This window comes from Rousettus aegyptiacus, unplaced genomic scaffold (assembly GCF_014176215.1).
Source record: "Rousettus aegyptiacus isolate mRouAeg1 unplaced genomic scaffold, mRouAeg1.p scaffold_m13_p_12, whole genome shotgun sequence".
In the NCBI taxonomy this organism is placed as follows: domain Eukaryota; kingdom Metazoa; phylum Chordata; class Mammalia; order Chiroptera; family Pteropodidae; genus Rousettus; species Rousettus aegyptiacus.
In genome coordinates this window covers 15,725,342-15,739,621 of record NW_023416287.1, presented here as the reverse complement: position 1 = coordinate 15,739,621, position 14,280 = coordinate 15,725,342, and the positions used below count along the sequence as shown (strand labels likewise).

The window sequence follows — 14,280 nt, the reverse complement described above, 5'->3', positions numbered from 1 at the left end:
AAATTCCACAAAGTTTTACTGACATGGAATTAAATTCAGTAATTCTTCCAGTTTATTGATGATTACTGCAGCCATTTGTTTGTTTTGTTTTGGTTGCTTCATTCGCAGGCACCTATAAATTTGGCTAAAAACTTCAAAAAGGTATAATAGATTTGAATCTTTTTTCTTTTCATTAGTAAAGATAATTTGGTTTTTAGTATATTTGAGTCTGAATTGTTCTAACACCAGTAATACATTTTAAAGAAGTTAAGAGTGGAAATAGACTTTCAGATGACTATAGAAAATATTAATAATTGTGAAAACAATTTATCAGTTTGTTTAAAATTTTTTTCTTGCTTTCCTAGATTTTACATGCTTTTAATTCAAGGTTTGCAGATAAATGATTATGTGTGCCATCCTGTCTTGGCCAGCATTATTCTAAACTCCCCTCCTTTGTTCTGCTGTGACCTGAAAGGGATTGATGTAGTGGTTCCTTACTTTATTTCAGCTCTTGAAACCATTTTGCCTGACAGGTAAGCTGGCATTCTATACTAGTATATCAGTTGTTGGGTTTGACCTGATCTTTTCTGGTGCTTCCTCCTCAGTTTCCTAATTTATCCTGTCCAGTTGTCTTCATAGCTCTGGGGAACTCAGCCCACATTCAGCAAGTGTAGAATATCCAGACTCACTTCATCTGCAATCTCCTTCAGTTCTGCTTTGTCCATGGGCACATTGATTCCTTTTTTTGGCCTTGAGGAATAAGAGCAACCCCAACCCAGAGGTCCTACTTTTGAAGAGAGGCCTCGCATTTAAAATCAACCAGTCAGTCAATCCATTAGTCAGTCAATTAGATGCTAATTTTATTTTATAATAGTTTAACATAGAGATTCACACACATGCAAGCATACAGATTGCAGACTATAAACTCAGTGGAAATTAGGTAATTGCATTCTTTATGAAACCAAACCCAGTGCTTGTATTGTAAAAAATTGGCCTAATGTATTTGGCAATAGCTAAACATACTTTGGTTCAGAAATACCGATAGCTATTTTTTTTTTCCTTTTGGCAGAGAACTCTCCAAATTTAAAACCTATGTAAATCCAACAGAATTGAGAAGATCTTCCATTAATATCCTGCTTTCTTTGTTGCCTCTCCCTCATCACTTTGGAACAGTCAAATCTGAGGTAATGTTAAAAAAGTTTTTTTTGTATTCTATGTTCTGTTTTGTGTGCTAATTCAAGTCAAATTATATTTTGAAAATGGAGCAGGAGCTTTTAAAAACTTTTTACAGATTATTTTAAGTGACTCAACAGAGTTGATTTATCGTAATATTATATTCCTTCTATCAGCCAGCCAACATTCCTTGGCCTACCATTTCAAGTAGTGATAGACTCATGACATCTGATAACATGTGGTGTGCATGTTAATGACAGACATAGCAGAGTGGCTAATAATAGTCAGACTGAAAGCCTTGCTTGTTAGACTGATCTTCTCTTTGTCCCCTGTAGCAGTGTCCACATGGGCATAGTGTACCACAACAGTCAATGTGAAATATTATTTTTTTTTTCCATAGGTGGTCCTGGAAGGAAAGTTTAGTAATGATGACAGCTCTTCTTATGATAAACCAATAACATTTTTGTCCCTGAAGCTCAGACTTGTGAATATACTTATAGGTGCCTTGCAAACGGAAACGGACCCTAACAACACCCAGATGATATTAGGTTTGTGTTCATGTATTTTTTTGTAAGTGAAAACCCAGATTCTGTTGACCCCAGGCATGCCAAGGAGGCAGGGGTCAATGATGGGAACCCAAGCCTAATAAAATTCTACTTATTCTGAATCAGAGGCAGAATTCATTTGCTTTTATATGTGAAAAAATTTAGGTCACTTTTGCTTAGTTTTATTTGTATTCTTTGTTTTTTTCTTTTACTTTTGCCTGTTCTCTCTCCTCTGCTCCCCCTTTCTCTTCTCCCTCCCCTTCTCTTTTTTTTCCTCCTTCTTTCTGCCTCTTTCTGTTATTTCTGCCCATTATGTGCATATGGAAATATGTTGAGGTGGGTATAATTCTGGAAGCTATGTCAGAACCCTGCTAGGAGGAAAGTGAGGGGTAGCTGTTGCTGTGCTTCATCCCTTTTCCTTACTGTTTCCTGCTGGTTTCCTAATCGTACTGATTCTCTCTCTTAAATGACACTTCATCATTATAGTTATTGCCATATTTTAAGCCTTCATTACTTCTCAACTTGATTACTGCAGCTGTTTTTTACTGTACTTTCTGTCATTTCATCAAAGCCAAGGGCATGATCCCACGTATAGGTGCTGGGGGTGGGAGGAATACTAAAGAAGTGAATGGCATGGCTTTTATCCTTAAGCAAGTCTCATTGCATAGGTTGGATTTTCCTCACAAAGTAGTCAGATAATAGCAGAAGGCAATGCTGATTGCATGTCATGTTGAATGTCTTCAGTGTTGAGAGAGAAACAGCAAGGAAAACTTCATGGGGGAAGTGGAAATTAAATCGGATCTTATAGTGCAGGATTTAAATAGGCAGAAATGAAGTTAGGATTTCATTTCAGGAAGGAAATGACAGTTAAAGAATTGGTGATGGCAGTAATCGTTGGAATGGATGCTCAGAAAGTATAGTATGTTACACAGTGACAAAGTGGAATAGTTAGGGAAGAGTAAAGTAAATCCTTTCATTTTGGAAAATAGTTGAAGGAACAGATTAATTCTCAGTATGAGAGCGTCTCTAAGTTTTAGTGTTTTAAGTTATTCAAGTAGCATCATTTGAAATCAGATAATTTCTACAGTTGATAATTTAGTTTTGCTTTACCTTTGTACTGAAGAGCCCCCTTGTACATTTCAAGGAAGAGTCTACTGTCACTCTTGCCATGGATTGGCAAAGCTGTATCTGTCCTGTCTTTATCCACTATGGACAACAGTTCACCCCCACTGGGATGAGAAGCAATGTGCTAGGTTCACCATTCTTGTTTCTGTACTAGCCTTTCTAGGGCTATTAGTTTCTTGATAATAAATACAGGCAGCTTGCCTTCAGAAAATGCAGGCATGTGCAAGCCCTGAGCCATGTGGCTTTAATCATTCTTTAAAAGCAGTTGGTCAGAAAGATCATTGTGATTATTATTTCGTTATTTTTAAAAACAGTCAGTATCTGGTTTTTAAAGTATTCTGTGATATTTTTCTTAGTTTGTGTTACCTTTAAAATTGAGATGTTTATATCTGATCTTTCACACCAATTTAAAAATACCTGATAATGCTCATGTTTTATATAAATAAAAGTTTGACCTTCAAATTTATTTAGAAAAATGTGGTTTTAAAACTTTGGGGGCAGATTAGAATTAGGGAATTTCTAAAGTATATCTTTTCTGACCTGTCAACAGATTTATAAGTAATTATATGGAAATTTAAGGAATTCTCAGCTAAAATCATGTTATCTTTGTTGTTATTGTAGCCATTTTAGTATTCTTGTCATATATTTACATAAATACATTTTTTTCTGCTATAGGGGCAATGTTAAATATTGTTCAAGATTCAGCACTTTTAGAAGCCATTGGTTGCCAAATGGAGATGGTAAGAAGCATACCACGTGTAATCTGTCAGAGAATATCAACTTCTGATTTTATGTAAATTGTATTCCAAAGTGTCTGTCCTTATGGTTTTTAAAGGCATTTGTTTGTAAATTTAGCTAATTGATTCAAAAGGATCCTGTTTTAAAATATATAGTTTGAGGCTTCTTACCTTTCAGTGCCTCATCAGCTATACAGCAGGTCTTTGAGGGATTTTGCTTGAAATTCCAGCTAAACGCAGTCTTTCTTCCTGGACAGCTGGCTTGTAGAAAAAGCCTTCTACTTCTTAATTTCTTCATCCCTAGTAGATCTAGTGTTGGCTGTTACCAAAGGTCTAGTTTACTCTTTTCCATCTCATCAGCTCGTTCTAGGCCCTTTAGACCAAACTTTGAGGGTCCCTCAAAGCACCAGTGATTCTAAATGAAAAAAGCTTCCTCGAGACTCCCAGTACCCCCTCTTCTGTCTTCAAGACATGTGATCCTTGGAGTAGAGGCTGGGAAGTGAGGAAATTATTGGAGTATACTGGAGTGAGTTGAGTGGATCGAATATTATAAAGGAAATTATATTCATGTCCCAGTAGGTGGCTAATAATAATTAACTGCAGTTATCTGGATATAATGAATTGCCTATTTATATGGGGGAGGGGGGCAACGAGGGAAATCATTAACAACTAACTTTTTTAGCTCTTATACATATAGGAGTTAATATTTATACTAACCATAGTATTGTATTGCTGGTGTTTTATGATATAACTACATTTGAGAGTTACTGTTAATGTTTGATTTTTTTTAAATTTTTTTTTATTCCTGTTCTGAAGTTTTGCTCGGGATGCATTAGAGTATTTCTTTAAGGACTCAGAGTGACTAGCTAGTGAAGTCTAGTGAAGATGGAAAACCATCTGGGGCTGGTCCTTAGTAAGCAGCAGCAAAGAAGATTCCCAGAATGGGCACTCGTAATCATCAGACCCTTCAGTTTGTATCTGTGTACCAGATTGTGCTGTTTAGTCGGCACAGTCTATTTTATCAACATAGCTTTTAATGATTGACCTCTAGGTATACTTGTAAACTATGGTTGTAGCCTTCAAACATTTGATTTATTTTTATTTGACTAGGGTGGTGGAGAAAATAACCTGAAGAGTCATAGTCGCACTAACAGTGGTATTAGTTCAGCAAGTGGGGGAAGCACAGAGCCCACAACTCCCGATAGTGAAAGACCTGCTCAAGCTCTCCTAAGAGATTATGGTAAGCCATACTTGTTTTTTTGAAATCCAAAATTTATAGAATAACTTTTAATGCCCAGAGATAGAAAACAAACAAGCAAAATGTTGTTAACACAATTTTAATATTCATGGTTTTTTAATGTATTTAAGTATGATAGAGAGGCTATTAATCTAAAAGATAAAGAAAACAAATCTTGTGAATTTAGCTCTACAACTTTTTAGTATAGATTCTAGGAAGTTTTAGATTTTATAAATGATTAAAATTAGTGGTCAGGAAACATCTCTGGATTTTGTGCCAGATGCTGGTCATATAGACTCAAATAGGATGTGGGCTCTGCCTCAGAATCTAATGGCAGAGTCAGCCGGTACATCAATTATTGCAGTGTGGTAAGGATGGATGATAGGATATGCATAAGATAGGAACCCAGAAGGGACTCTCTGTGGTTAAAACCTATTTGCCATACTATAGCTGGTTAGATTTTTTATTCACAAATTTTAAGTAAGAGTAAGGAAATATTTGTCAGTAGAACACCCTATTCATTAATGTCTTTTACCCTAAGCAATTACTTTATGTGTTCTGTGAGTTTGTAGGTGCCTTTATGTTTTTGTACACCAATACTAATAATGTATTAAATCTGTGAGTGTTAATCCAACTATATTGGAATGAAGTCTAGATCCTTAGATGTAAATTTGAGTTTTTAATCATCTGGGGAGTTCCTGAGCCTAGGAGTCTTAAGTTTGATTTAAAGTATCCTTGAGCACGTCAGATATACAAGGTCATTATGTGGATATTCAACACATTTATAAAGTTTTTAAAATTATCTTACTCATTATGCATGGATTTAAGTATACTGTAGGTGAAAGTTTGTTTATTTTTCATGCTTTCTGAAGCATGAAACCAAAGAATTTTTTGCATTATTGTATGTGTTCTAATATAAGTGTTTGAAGTGATTATTGTTTGTTTCAGCATTCTGAACTGGTGTTAGTTCTGCTCGTAATGTCATAAAATAATTTTTACTAAGAAATCCAGATTTGTGTTAGTGTCGCATGAATGTCTCTCTTTAATGATCATTCCTTTTTCTGTTGTCACTGCCCTCTTTCTGATAGGATCGACAGGTATAATGTCCCTAAAGCTTCCTTTATGAATTTAATTTGTCCTAATTTATTATTAGCTAAGTAGTTATTACTTTCAAATATAGAATTGGAGGCCCAATAAAAACACAATGACTTGATTATTTAATTTTTTTTTAGAAATACTATCGTAGTCTTGGAGAGTTAAATGTTAAAATGTGTTTAAAAAAAGCAATGCATGTGACTTTTGATGGTTTAAACCCTGAAGATAATTTCAACAGATGCTTTAGGATAATTCTCAGCATCTGAGGAGATTCTAAGATTTAAATTCTTTTCTCCATATAAAATTCCAAGGAAATAATTGATAGCCATTTTTTTTTTTATTGGCAATTAACATTCTTATAAGAAATGTACTTATATTGCCAAATCCCAGTGGATGTCTCTATAAAGGTACCTGAGCTCGGAACTAGAAGCTGCTCTGGTCCAGTGTGTATGCCCTGTGCCCTGTGGTTCAGTCAGGTTTGACACTCAGGCCGGTGGGGCGGGGAGCATAGCACTGTGTGGGTGCCCGTCGTGCTCACTGTGGCTGCTGTGGTCTGTGCCTGGTGGAATGCTGTGCTTCTCGTTACTAACGCTTAGTTGTTTTCCCTCCCTGTGGGATGTGGCATTGGGGTTATATCCTAGCTCTTAATACAGATTCGGCTGCTGGGCTCCTGATTCGCAGCATTCATCTCGTCACCCAAAGACTCAACTCCCAGTGGCGGCAAGACATGAGCATATCGCTGGCAGCTCTAGAGCTCCTGTCTGGCCTCGCAAAGGTGAGAAGGACAGTCCTTTAATTTTAGCCCAGTAGGCCTGGACCATGGCTCTTTTTTTTGTATCCCCCTACAATCCCTTGGTTTGGGTACTGCAGTATTGCTTATACTCAGACATAGTTTATATTCATAGCATGCAAAAGTGAGCCTCCAAGTGAGATTTTTACAAAATTAACTTCATTTTTTTTTTTATTTTTGTATTTGCTTATAATAATCTTAACTTTTCAGCATGACATTTCGTGCCATTATAGGATCATCTCATTTTAATAAATAAATACATATTTGGTAAAGGAAGAAAAGGGGCTCTTTTTATCAAAAGTGATTATCCTAAAATATGCTATTTGGGACTCTCTGTGACTCTTCCATCTTCCATTATCAGAGATAGGTGAAAATTTATATACTTTCACATTTTTTTTCACAGCTATTATTCAGTTTTGTGGAACCTTGGAGCTAGGTGGCCATTTCCATTTCTCTATTTTTTTTTTATTGAGGTGACATTCACATAGCATAAAATTGACCATTTAAAAGTGAACAATTCACAGGCTATTAGTACTTTCACAGTGTTGTGCAACCACTACCTCTGTCTAGTTCCAAAACATTTTCATCACACCAGAGAGAAAATCCATACCCATTAAGCAGTTGCTTTTTGGTCTCCCTTCCCCACAGTCCTTTACAACTGCAAATCTGCATTCCGTCTCTATGAATTTACCTATTCTGGACACCTCGTATAAATTAAATTATATCAGATAGTATGTGACCTTTTTGTGTCTGGCTTCTTTCACTTAACATGTTTTTGAGGTTCATTTATGTTGTAGAATATATTGGAATTTTTATTTCTTTTATGGCTGAGTAATAGTCCATTGTATTTATATACACCAGTTTGTCTATTCATTATTCATTTGTTGATGCACATTTAGGTCATTTCACCTTTTGGCTATTGTGAATAGTGCTGCTGTGAACATGTGTGTACCTTCACTTATTTATACCAATTTTCAGGTCTTTTGGATTTATACCTGGTAGTAGAATTGCTGGGTCATAGGATATTCCTATATTTAATTTTTGAAGAGCTGCAAACTGTTTTCTACAGTGACAAAATCCCTTTACGTTCCCACCAGTGATGTATGGGGCTTCAGGTTTCTCCACATCCTCATTAACATCCAAGTGTTTTCTTATATGTAAAATGGGCAGGATTATCTTGTGTGTAACATCTGGTATTATGAAGATCAAATGAAATGAAATATGTATAACACTTTGTTAGCAAAAAGGTGATATATACACATAAGGTGATATTGTCTGAGATGGTAAAGTTCAAGTCCTTATTTTATAGATGTGTAGGCAGGTGAGCAGAGGCTGTGACTTACCTAAGCCATGAGGCCACATAGGCAAGAAAACCTAAGATGTTCTCAATTCTACTTAGAGCTTACTTCAGAGGATCTCAGGGATAAGTGTAATGGCCGTAGTTTTGTGGGGAGCAGTTACTGATGCAGAAATTAAGAATAGCCATCCATGCAACTTACCGGGCCACACTGTCTTTGAGAGCAAGGTACAGTTTCCTGTGACATTTGGCATAAGCAGTAGTAAGGACTTACTAGCCCTAGGTGGAGTGCTACTCTGGATCTGTCTAACAAATCATAAAGGGTAGCCCTGCCTGGTTTCAAGACTTAGCTCTAAAGCTACAGTAATCAAAACAGGTCTGGTACTGGAATAGGGTTGGACAAATTGATCAGTAGAATAGTATAGGAATCCAGAAATAGATGCACATATATCTGAACATCTTATTTTTGACATAGGTGCAGTGGTAATTCAAAAGAGAAAGGGCAATCTTTTCAACAAATGGTGCTAAAACAAATCATATTTATTTATAAAAAAAAAAAAAAGAACTTTAATTCACACCTTTCACTATGTACAGAAATTAATTCAAAATGGATCGTAGACCTAAATGTAAAACCTCAATTCCAAAACTTCTAGAATAAAATGTGGGAGAAGATCTTTGTTGTTTGTATGAAGATTTGGGTTATACAAAATTTCTTATGTATTATACCATAGAAGAATGAACTATTAAATTTGACTTCACTTAAATTAAAAACTACTATTATTCAAAAAAAAAAATACTGTTAAGAGAATGAGATGACAAACTGCAGGTTGGGAGAAAATCTTTACAAAGTATATGTCTAGTGAAGGATTTGTATTCAGATTACATAAAGACCTCTCAAAACACAGTAATTGCCTTTCCTTTTGTTGATGCACAGTAGCAATATGGTGGTGCAAATTTCTAAGAAGAGGAGGTTCGTTGATGGTATTTTCAAAGGTAAACTGAATGAGTTCTCACTCAGAGGCTTGCTGAACGTGGCCACTCTGGGGTTGAGGTCCGAATCATCCCAGCCAGGACAGAAATCATTACGTTGGCCTCACAGATGCAGAATGTTCTTGGTGAAAGGACCAGCAGATCTAGGAATTGACTGGTGTAGTTCAGAAGTTTGGCTTCCCTGAGGGCTGTATAGAGCTTTCTGCTGAAAAGGTGGCCGTAAGAGGTCTGTGTGCCATTGCACAGTCTCTACATTACAAACTTCTAGGAGAGCTTGCTGTGTGTACACCAAAATTTGTCAAATTGTACACTTTAAATATGTGTAGCTTACTGTATGCAGTTATCCCTCTGAGCAGCTGAACAGAACTTTGTACCCTATGGAGCATCACCATGGGGTTCACTGTGTACATGTTGGTCGTGTGCATTATGTACATGTAGGGGGCTTGAAATGTGTACATGTTCCATTGCCAGCTATTTTTTTGATCTCTGGCAATGATAAGTAGGTGTACCCCAGGAGTTTAGGTTTTAGGGCATGGAAAAGTATGCTAAAATGAAATACTGTTTTAGGGTTTGAAAAATGCCTTCTATCTTTATATATTCTGAAATACTCTGTTTTCTATATAAATAATATTCTAAAAAGTAAAGCTTCCTGTCACATTCTCAGAAAGGCCAGGCCTCAGTACAGATGCTTTGAAATTGGCATAATGCTTCCTGGCTAACTGTGTTCCCATACGAATATCCTCAGGTGAAGGTGATGGTTGATTCAGGAGACCGGAAGCGAGCCATCAGTTCTGTGTGTAGCTACATTGTGTACCAGTGTAGTCGGCCAGCTCCTCTTCACTCCCGGGATCTGCACTCCATGATAGTAGCAGCTTTTCAGTGTCTCTGTGTCTGGCTGACAGAGCATCCCGATATGCTGGATGAAAAGGTTAGTTTACTAGATCTTAAAACAGCAAATAGAAACAAAACATAGGTTGGGAAAAAATGTCTTTTAAAAGAGAATATCTAAATTTAAGTACAATGTTGCATACTTTAAACTGATTATATTTGTTGTATTTCAGTAGAACACTTGTCTTTTTGAGCACAACTCAGAAGCTATCATCATACTTATATTTGATTGCAAATTAACCAAATTTTCAAAAAAAAAAGTTTTTTCGAAAGATGAAGCCTTGACTGATTTATCTGAACTATCAAGAGTGTTCTTTCTTGAAAGGATGGTAGCCTTGAGATAGCCAGTAGGCACTTCAATAACCAAGAAGGGCAGTTGATAGCCAGACTACAAATCTAGAGTACAGCTTGTCCATAAAGATCGCTTGTATCTAAAAAGTTTCATTTTATGCATGTTTGTCTGCTTTTATGGAGGCACAGGTGTCTAGGTTACTTTCTCTGCCATTGTTCTATGTAATTCTTTTTTTATGGCTAGGCAGGCAGTTATAATGAACTCACAGTGTAACTAAGAAATACCAGGCTTATTGAATATTTGTTGAGAGCTTTATATAGTTTTAAAAATAATTCTGTTGATTAAATCTTAGCCATTTTCATTATAACTTCTAAAGTTATGATATAAGAAATTGCTTAAAAATGTCAATAATTGATGAGCTTCTCGTTGGATAATGTAACATGTTTTAAACCATCCAGGTTTAATGGATTATTGTTATACTTTAATTTGCGCTTTCATGATTTATAGTCCATGGTAATTTTATAAAAATTATGACTAATAAAATTTAATTTATCATTACTTATTATCTAACTCTGAACACTCAAATTTATTTCTTTAAGGAGAAATGGGGGGGGGAGTTTATTGTATTATTATATTATTATAATTTATACATATTAAGAAAATGAGAAAGAAACTAGAGCCCCACCACCAAAACACAACCACGATTAATATTTGATGTTTCCTTGTCTTCTTTTAAGACAAGTGTATTATAAAAACCGATTTGCTTTTCCTTCTTCTAGGACTGTCTTAAGGAAGTACTGGAGATTGTGGAACTGGGTATTTCAGGAAGTAAATCCAAGAGCAGTGAGCAAGAGGTCAAGTACAAAGGAGATAAGGAGCCAAACCCCGCATCTATGAGGGTAAAGGATGCTGCTGAAGCCACCCTGACATGGTATGTAAGTGACTGCACAGGGATTCTGCCTAGAAATTAAATGGAGTTAGCTGTGATTCTTGGTTAATTTCCTCCCCAGTTTTTCAGCATTAAGTGACACAACCCCTTTAAGATACTTTTCCTTAAGAAATAAAATGGAAAAGAAAATATCTTATTTTTTCGATCAAAGGAAACCAGAAAGTTGAGGCTGAGAGTTTGGGTCCTGGTTTTTCTGTGCTAATTGTTGTTAATTCAAGTCACATCTTGTTAGAATTAGAAAGGATCTTTGACAGCCTTATTCTACCCCCTGACTTGATGGCTGAGTCCAGAGATAGGCTCTGTCTGTGATCATGTTATCAGATCTCTTGCCTTCTAGTTCAGTGATCTGTATTCTCTGCTTCACCATTTATATTATATATTATAGATTCATTCAGCCAAGATTTATAAACTCCTATGAACTAATAGGATCACAAAGATAAATCAAATTCAGTCACTACCCTTAAAGAGCTTCTTGTCCACTAAGGAAGATAAGATATGAGCGTAAGTAGCTGTAATACTAGGTAGAAAATAAATGCTGCAAGAGAAATAGGTACAAATGAAATGCTGGGCAGTTGGAAGGCAGAAATTAATACTTCCAGTTAAGGAGAATCAAAGTAAGATTCCTAGGGAAAATGACACTGGACCTGATTTTTAGAGGATAGGTCAAGTTTGAACTATAAACCAGACTCCAGGTTGGTTAAGCCAGTGAAGGAACAGAGATAGGTGGGTACCTTAAAAAATAGCAGTGAGTTTGCGCTTGACTGGTAAGTGATGACAGTAAGAGGGAAGGAAGGCAGGTTAGGCACGTTTATGAACTGCAAGGAAGAGGTAAGTGGAGAAGATCAGGTATCATCAGTGTAGATGGAAAGATGGGGCATATCACAGGGTAAATGTGGATGAAGACCCAGAAAAACATAAAAGGAAGGAGGAATGTCACGTCAGTCTGGGTCGGCTTATATTGGTCTTCTTTGTGAAGTGGTAGACAGCACAGCTTGAAGATTTGTACTTAAATTAGCCCTTACCAAGATCTCAGAATCTTTTATGAGTTCAGTGGTCTGTTGATAACTGGGAAAATAAACAATAAAGTTGGATTTATTTGTTTCTCATGGGTTTAGGTCACTCAGTTTTAGAAAAGTACTAGCTTTAGTTTAGTCTTACTCACTGTGCTACTGGTGGGTTCTTAGTGACTTTTTTCGTGGAGATTTGGCTAATAGCTAGAAAATCAGAAAAATGTTAATAAGGACTAGAAATAAAAGTTGAGAGAGAAAACCACATATGGGCTGAGGTAAATTTAAAAGCATTATAAAAGAACTAAGACTTGATGTGTGTTTTGAAGAGTAAGGAGGATATGGAGAGAAAGGGGAAGGACAGTTCTCATTGGGAACTCTACATTGTACAAAAATAAGTTTGCTTCATCCTAGCCTGGGCAGGACATTCCCATGAGCATGTGGCTGGCAGTGAGGATTGGTTATGTGTGCACGATGAGTAGAGAACCTGGGGTGTTTCCTGGCCAGTAGTTATGGAGGTGGCTCATCTGCATTACTCCTGCTGGTAACTTTACCGATGGTATCTCCAGTTTTCAGTCTTGAAGGGTACCCTGAACAGTGCTGTCATTATGGAACATGTCCAAAACTAAACTTCTCTTCCCTCACAATTATAACTTTATGTCAATATCACTTCCTTTTCCAGTTATGTAGACACAAAACTAGCTTTTTTTATTTATCTATGATTTATCTGTCATTTCTCCTAACAAACCAGTGTCTGAGTCCAATAGACTTTACCTTTGAAAATGTTTCCTGCATCCTCTCTAACCTCGGATAGCACCCTAGTCCAGGTTTTTCTCACTTCTTGCCTGCTTTCCTTGATTTTCAGTCTCTTACCCTTCCTGTTCAACTTGCGTTCTATCGCCAAACTCATCAGTCTTAGCCACTATTTTTGTTCTGCACTATAAGTGATTAAAAACTAAATAGATTTCTGTTTCCTGCCATATTATATGAACTCCGTGGTCTAGTTTTCAAGGACCTCCTTATACTGCTTCCACGCAGACTGTCTGATTTTTCTCAGTACATCCCTTCTGTCATAGTTGGGCCTGGCTGGCCACTTGTGGCTGTAAACTGTGCATACTCATCATGTCTGTATACCTCTCGTGGGTTTTAGGACTTCCCTCTTCTCTCAGCCACATCCTCCATTGTCAGTGCTCACATTAAATCTTGCTAACTCCATAGGACCTTCTTTGGTTATTCTGCTGCATAATGACTCTTTTCTGTATTTCATTGCTCATTCAGTCTGACCTCTACTGTACAGCATGGAGTTCTGCGTTGTCATAATTGGACCTTGTTTTGTTTGCTGCATGCTAATGTTGTCCCCCCAACCTGGGTAGAGGTCATGTTTCGTCTTCACACCCCTCACAGTGCTGAGCACACAGTAGACAATTACAGAATGCAGATTGGCTGGTTGGGTTTTTTTCTCCTCGGCGTACTAATATAAATTTAGAATTAGGTCTCCTGGAAGTCATTTCATCAGTCTTTCTGCTAAAGTCACCTTTAGGACGTATTTACCAAGTTATTTTGTCTTTAACCCCATTTCATTTTAATTGTTAAAGACCTGACATTTACATTGAGCTGAAATCTCTACCACTTTAACTTGCACGCATTGGTTCTGATTCAAACTTTTGATAGTGAAATCCTTTTTTCCAAGCAGTAGCAATGTCTGAAGACAATGCTTGTTCTCTCTGGTTCATTTCTGCCAGTACTTTTAGCTATTTTTCATAGGACAGAGGTTCAAGTACCTTTGTCATACTGGTCATTCTCTTCTCAATGGTGTAGGTTTGGCTTTGTACCTCATAAAGGTCATTTACTGAATATAACATGCTAGATGTGGTCTGGTGATCTTTAAACTCTGTAAATAGTATATTTTCATTAAATGTACTCAGACTTTATTGGGTTTTTGAGAACTAGTAATTTGCATTAAGTCAGTTAAAATCTTTGAGTCTTTTCCCACACATTTAGCTTTTATCTATCTTTCTGTACTTACTTGTTTAGAAGTATTTGGATGTAACATACAGAACTTTACATTTACACACAAAGTGTTTTTCATGTAAAATTTACTTTATTATTTTTAGTCTTTTAAGATTCTTTTGGATCCCAACTTTTACTCTGATATATTAATTCTGCAGTTCAACTT

At 36.4% G+C, this 14,280-nt stretch overlaps 1 protein-coding gene across 3 annotated transcripts in view; it reads left to right on the top strand.

Annotated features, from left to right (window-relative positions):
- The window catches only part of RALGAPB (Ral GTPase activating protein non-catalytic subunit beta), a 77,527-nt gene that overhangs the window by 34,461 nt on the left and 28,786 nt on the right, over positions 1 to 14,280 (top strand). For 2 of the 3 annotated variants that reach the window (XM_016148275.2, XM_036229418.1), the window contains 8 exons: positions 345 to 512; positions 1,049 to 1,163; positions 1,553 to 1,700; positions 3,498 to 3,562; positions 4,670 to 4,799; positions 6,533 to 6,666; positions 9,714 to 9,896; positions 10,928 to 11,079. In XM_016148275.2, coding sequence (XP_016003761.2) covers positions 345 to 512; positions 1,049 to 1,163; positions 1,553 to 1,700; positions 3,498 to 3,562; positions 4,670 to 4,799; positions 6,533 to 6,666; positions 9,714 to 9,896; positions 10,928 to 11,079 — 1,095 coding nt within the window. The remainder of the gene's footprint in view (positions 1 to 344; positions 513 to 1,048; positions 1,164 to 1,552; positions 1,701 to 3,497; positions 3,563 to 4,669; positions 4,800 to 6,532; positions 6,667 to 9,713; positions 9,897 to 10,927; positions 11,080 to 14,280) is intronic. The other variant, XM_016148276.2, reaches the window with a different exon arrangement.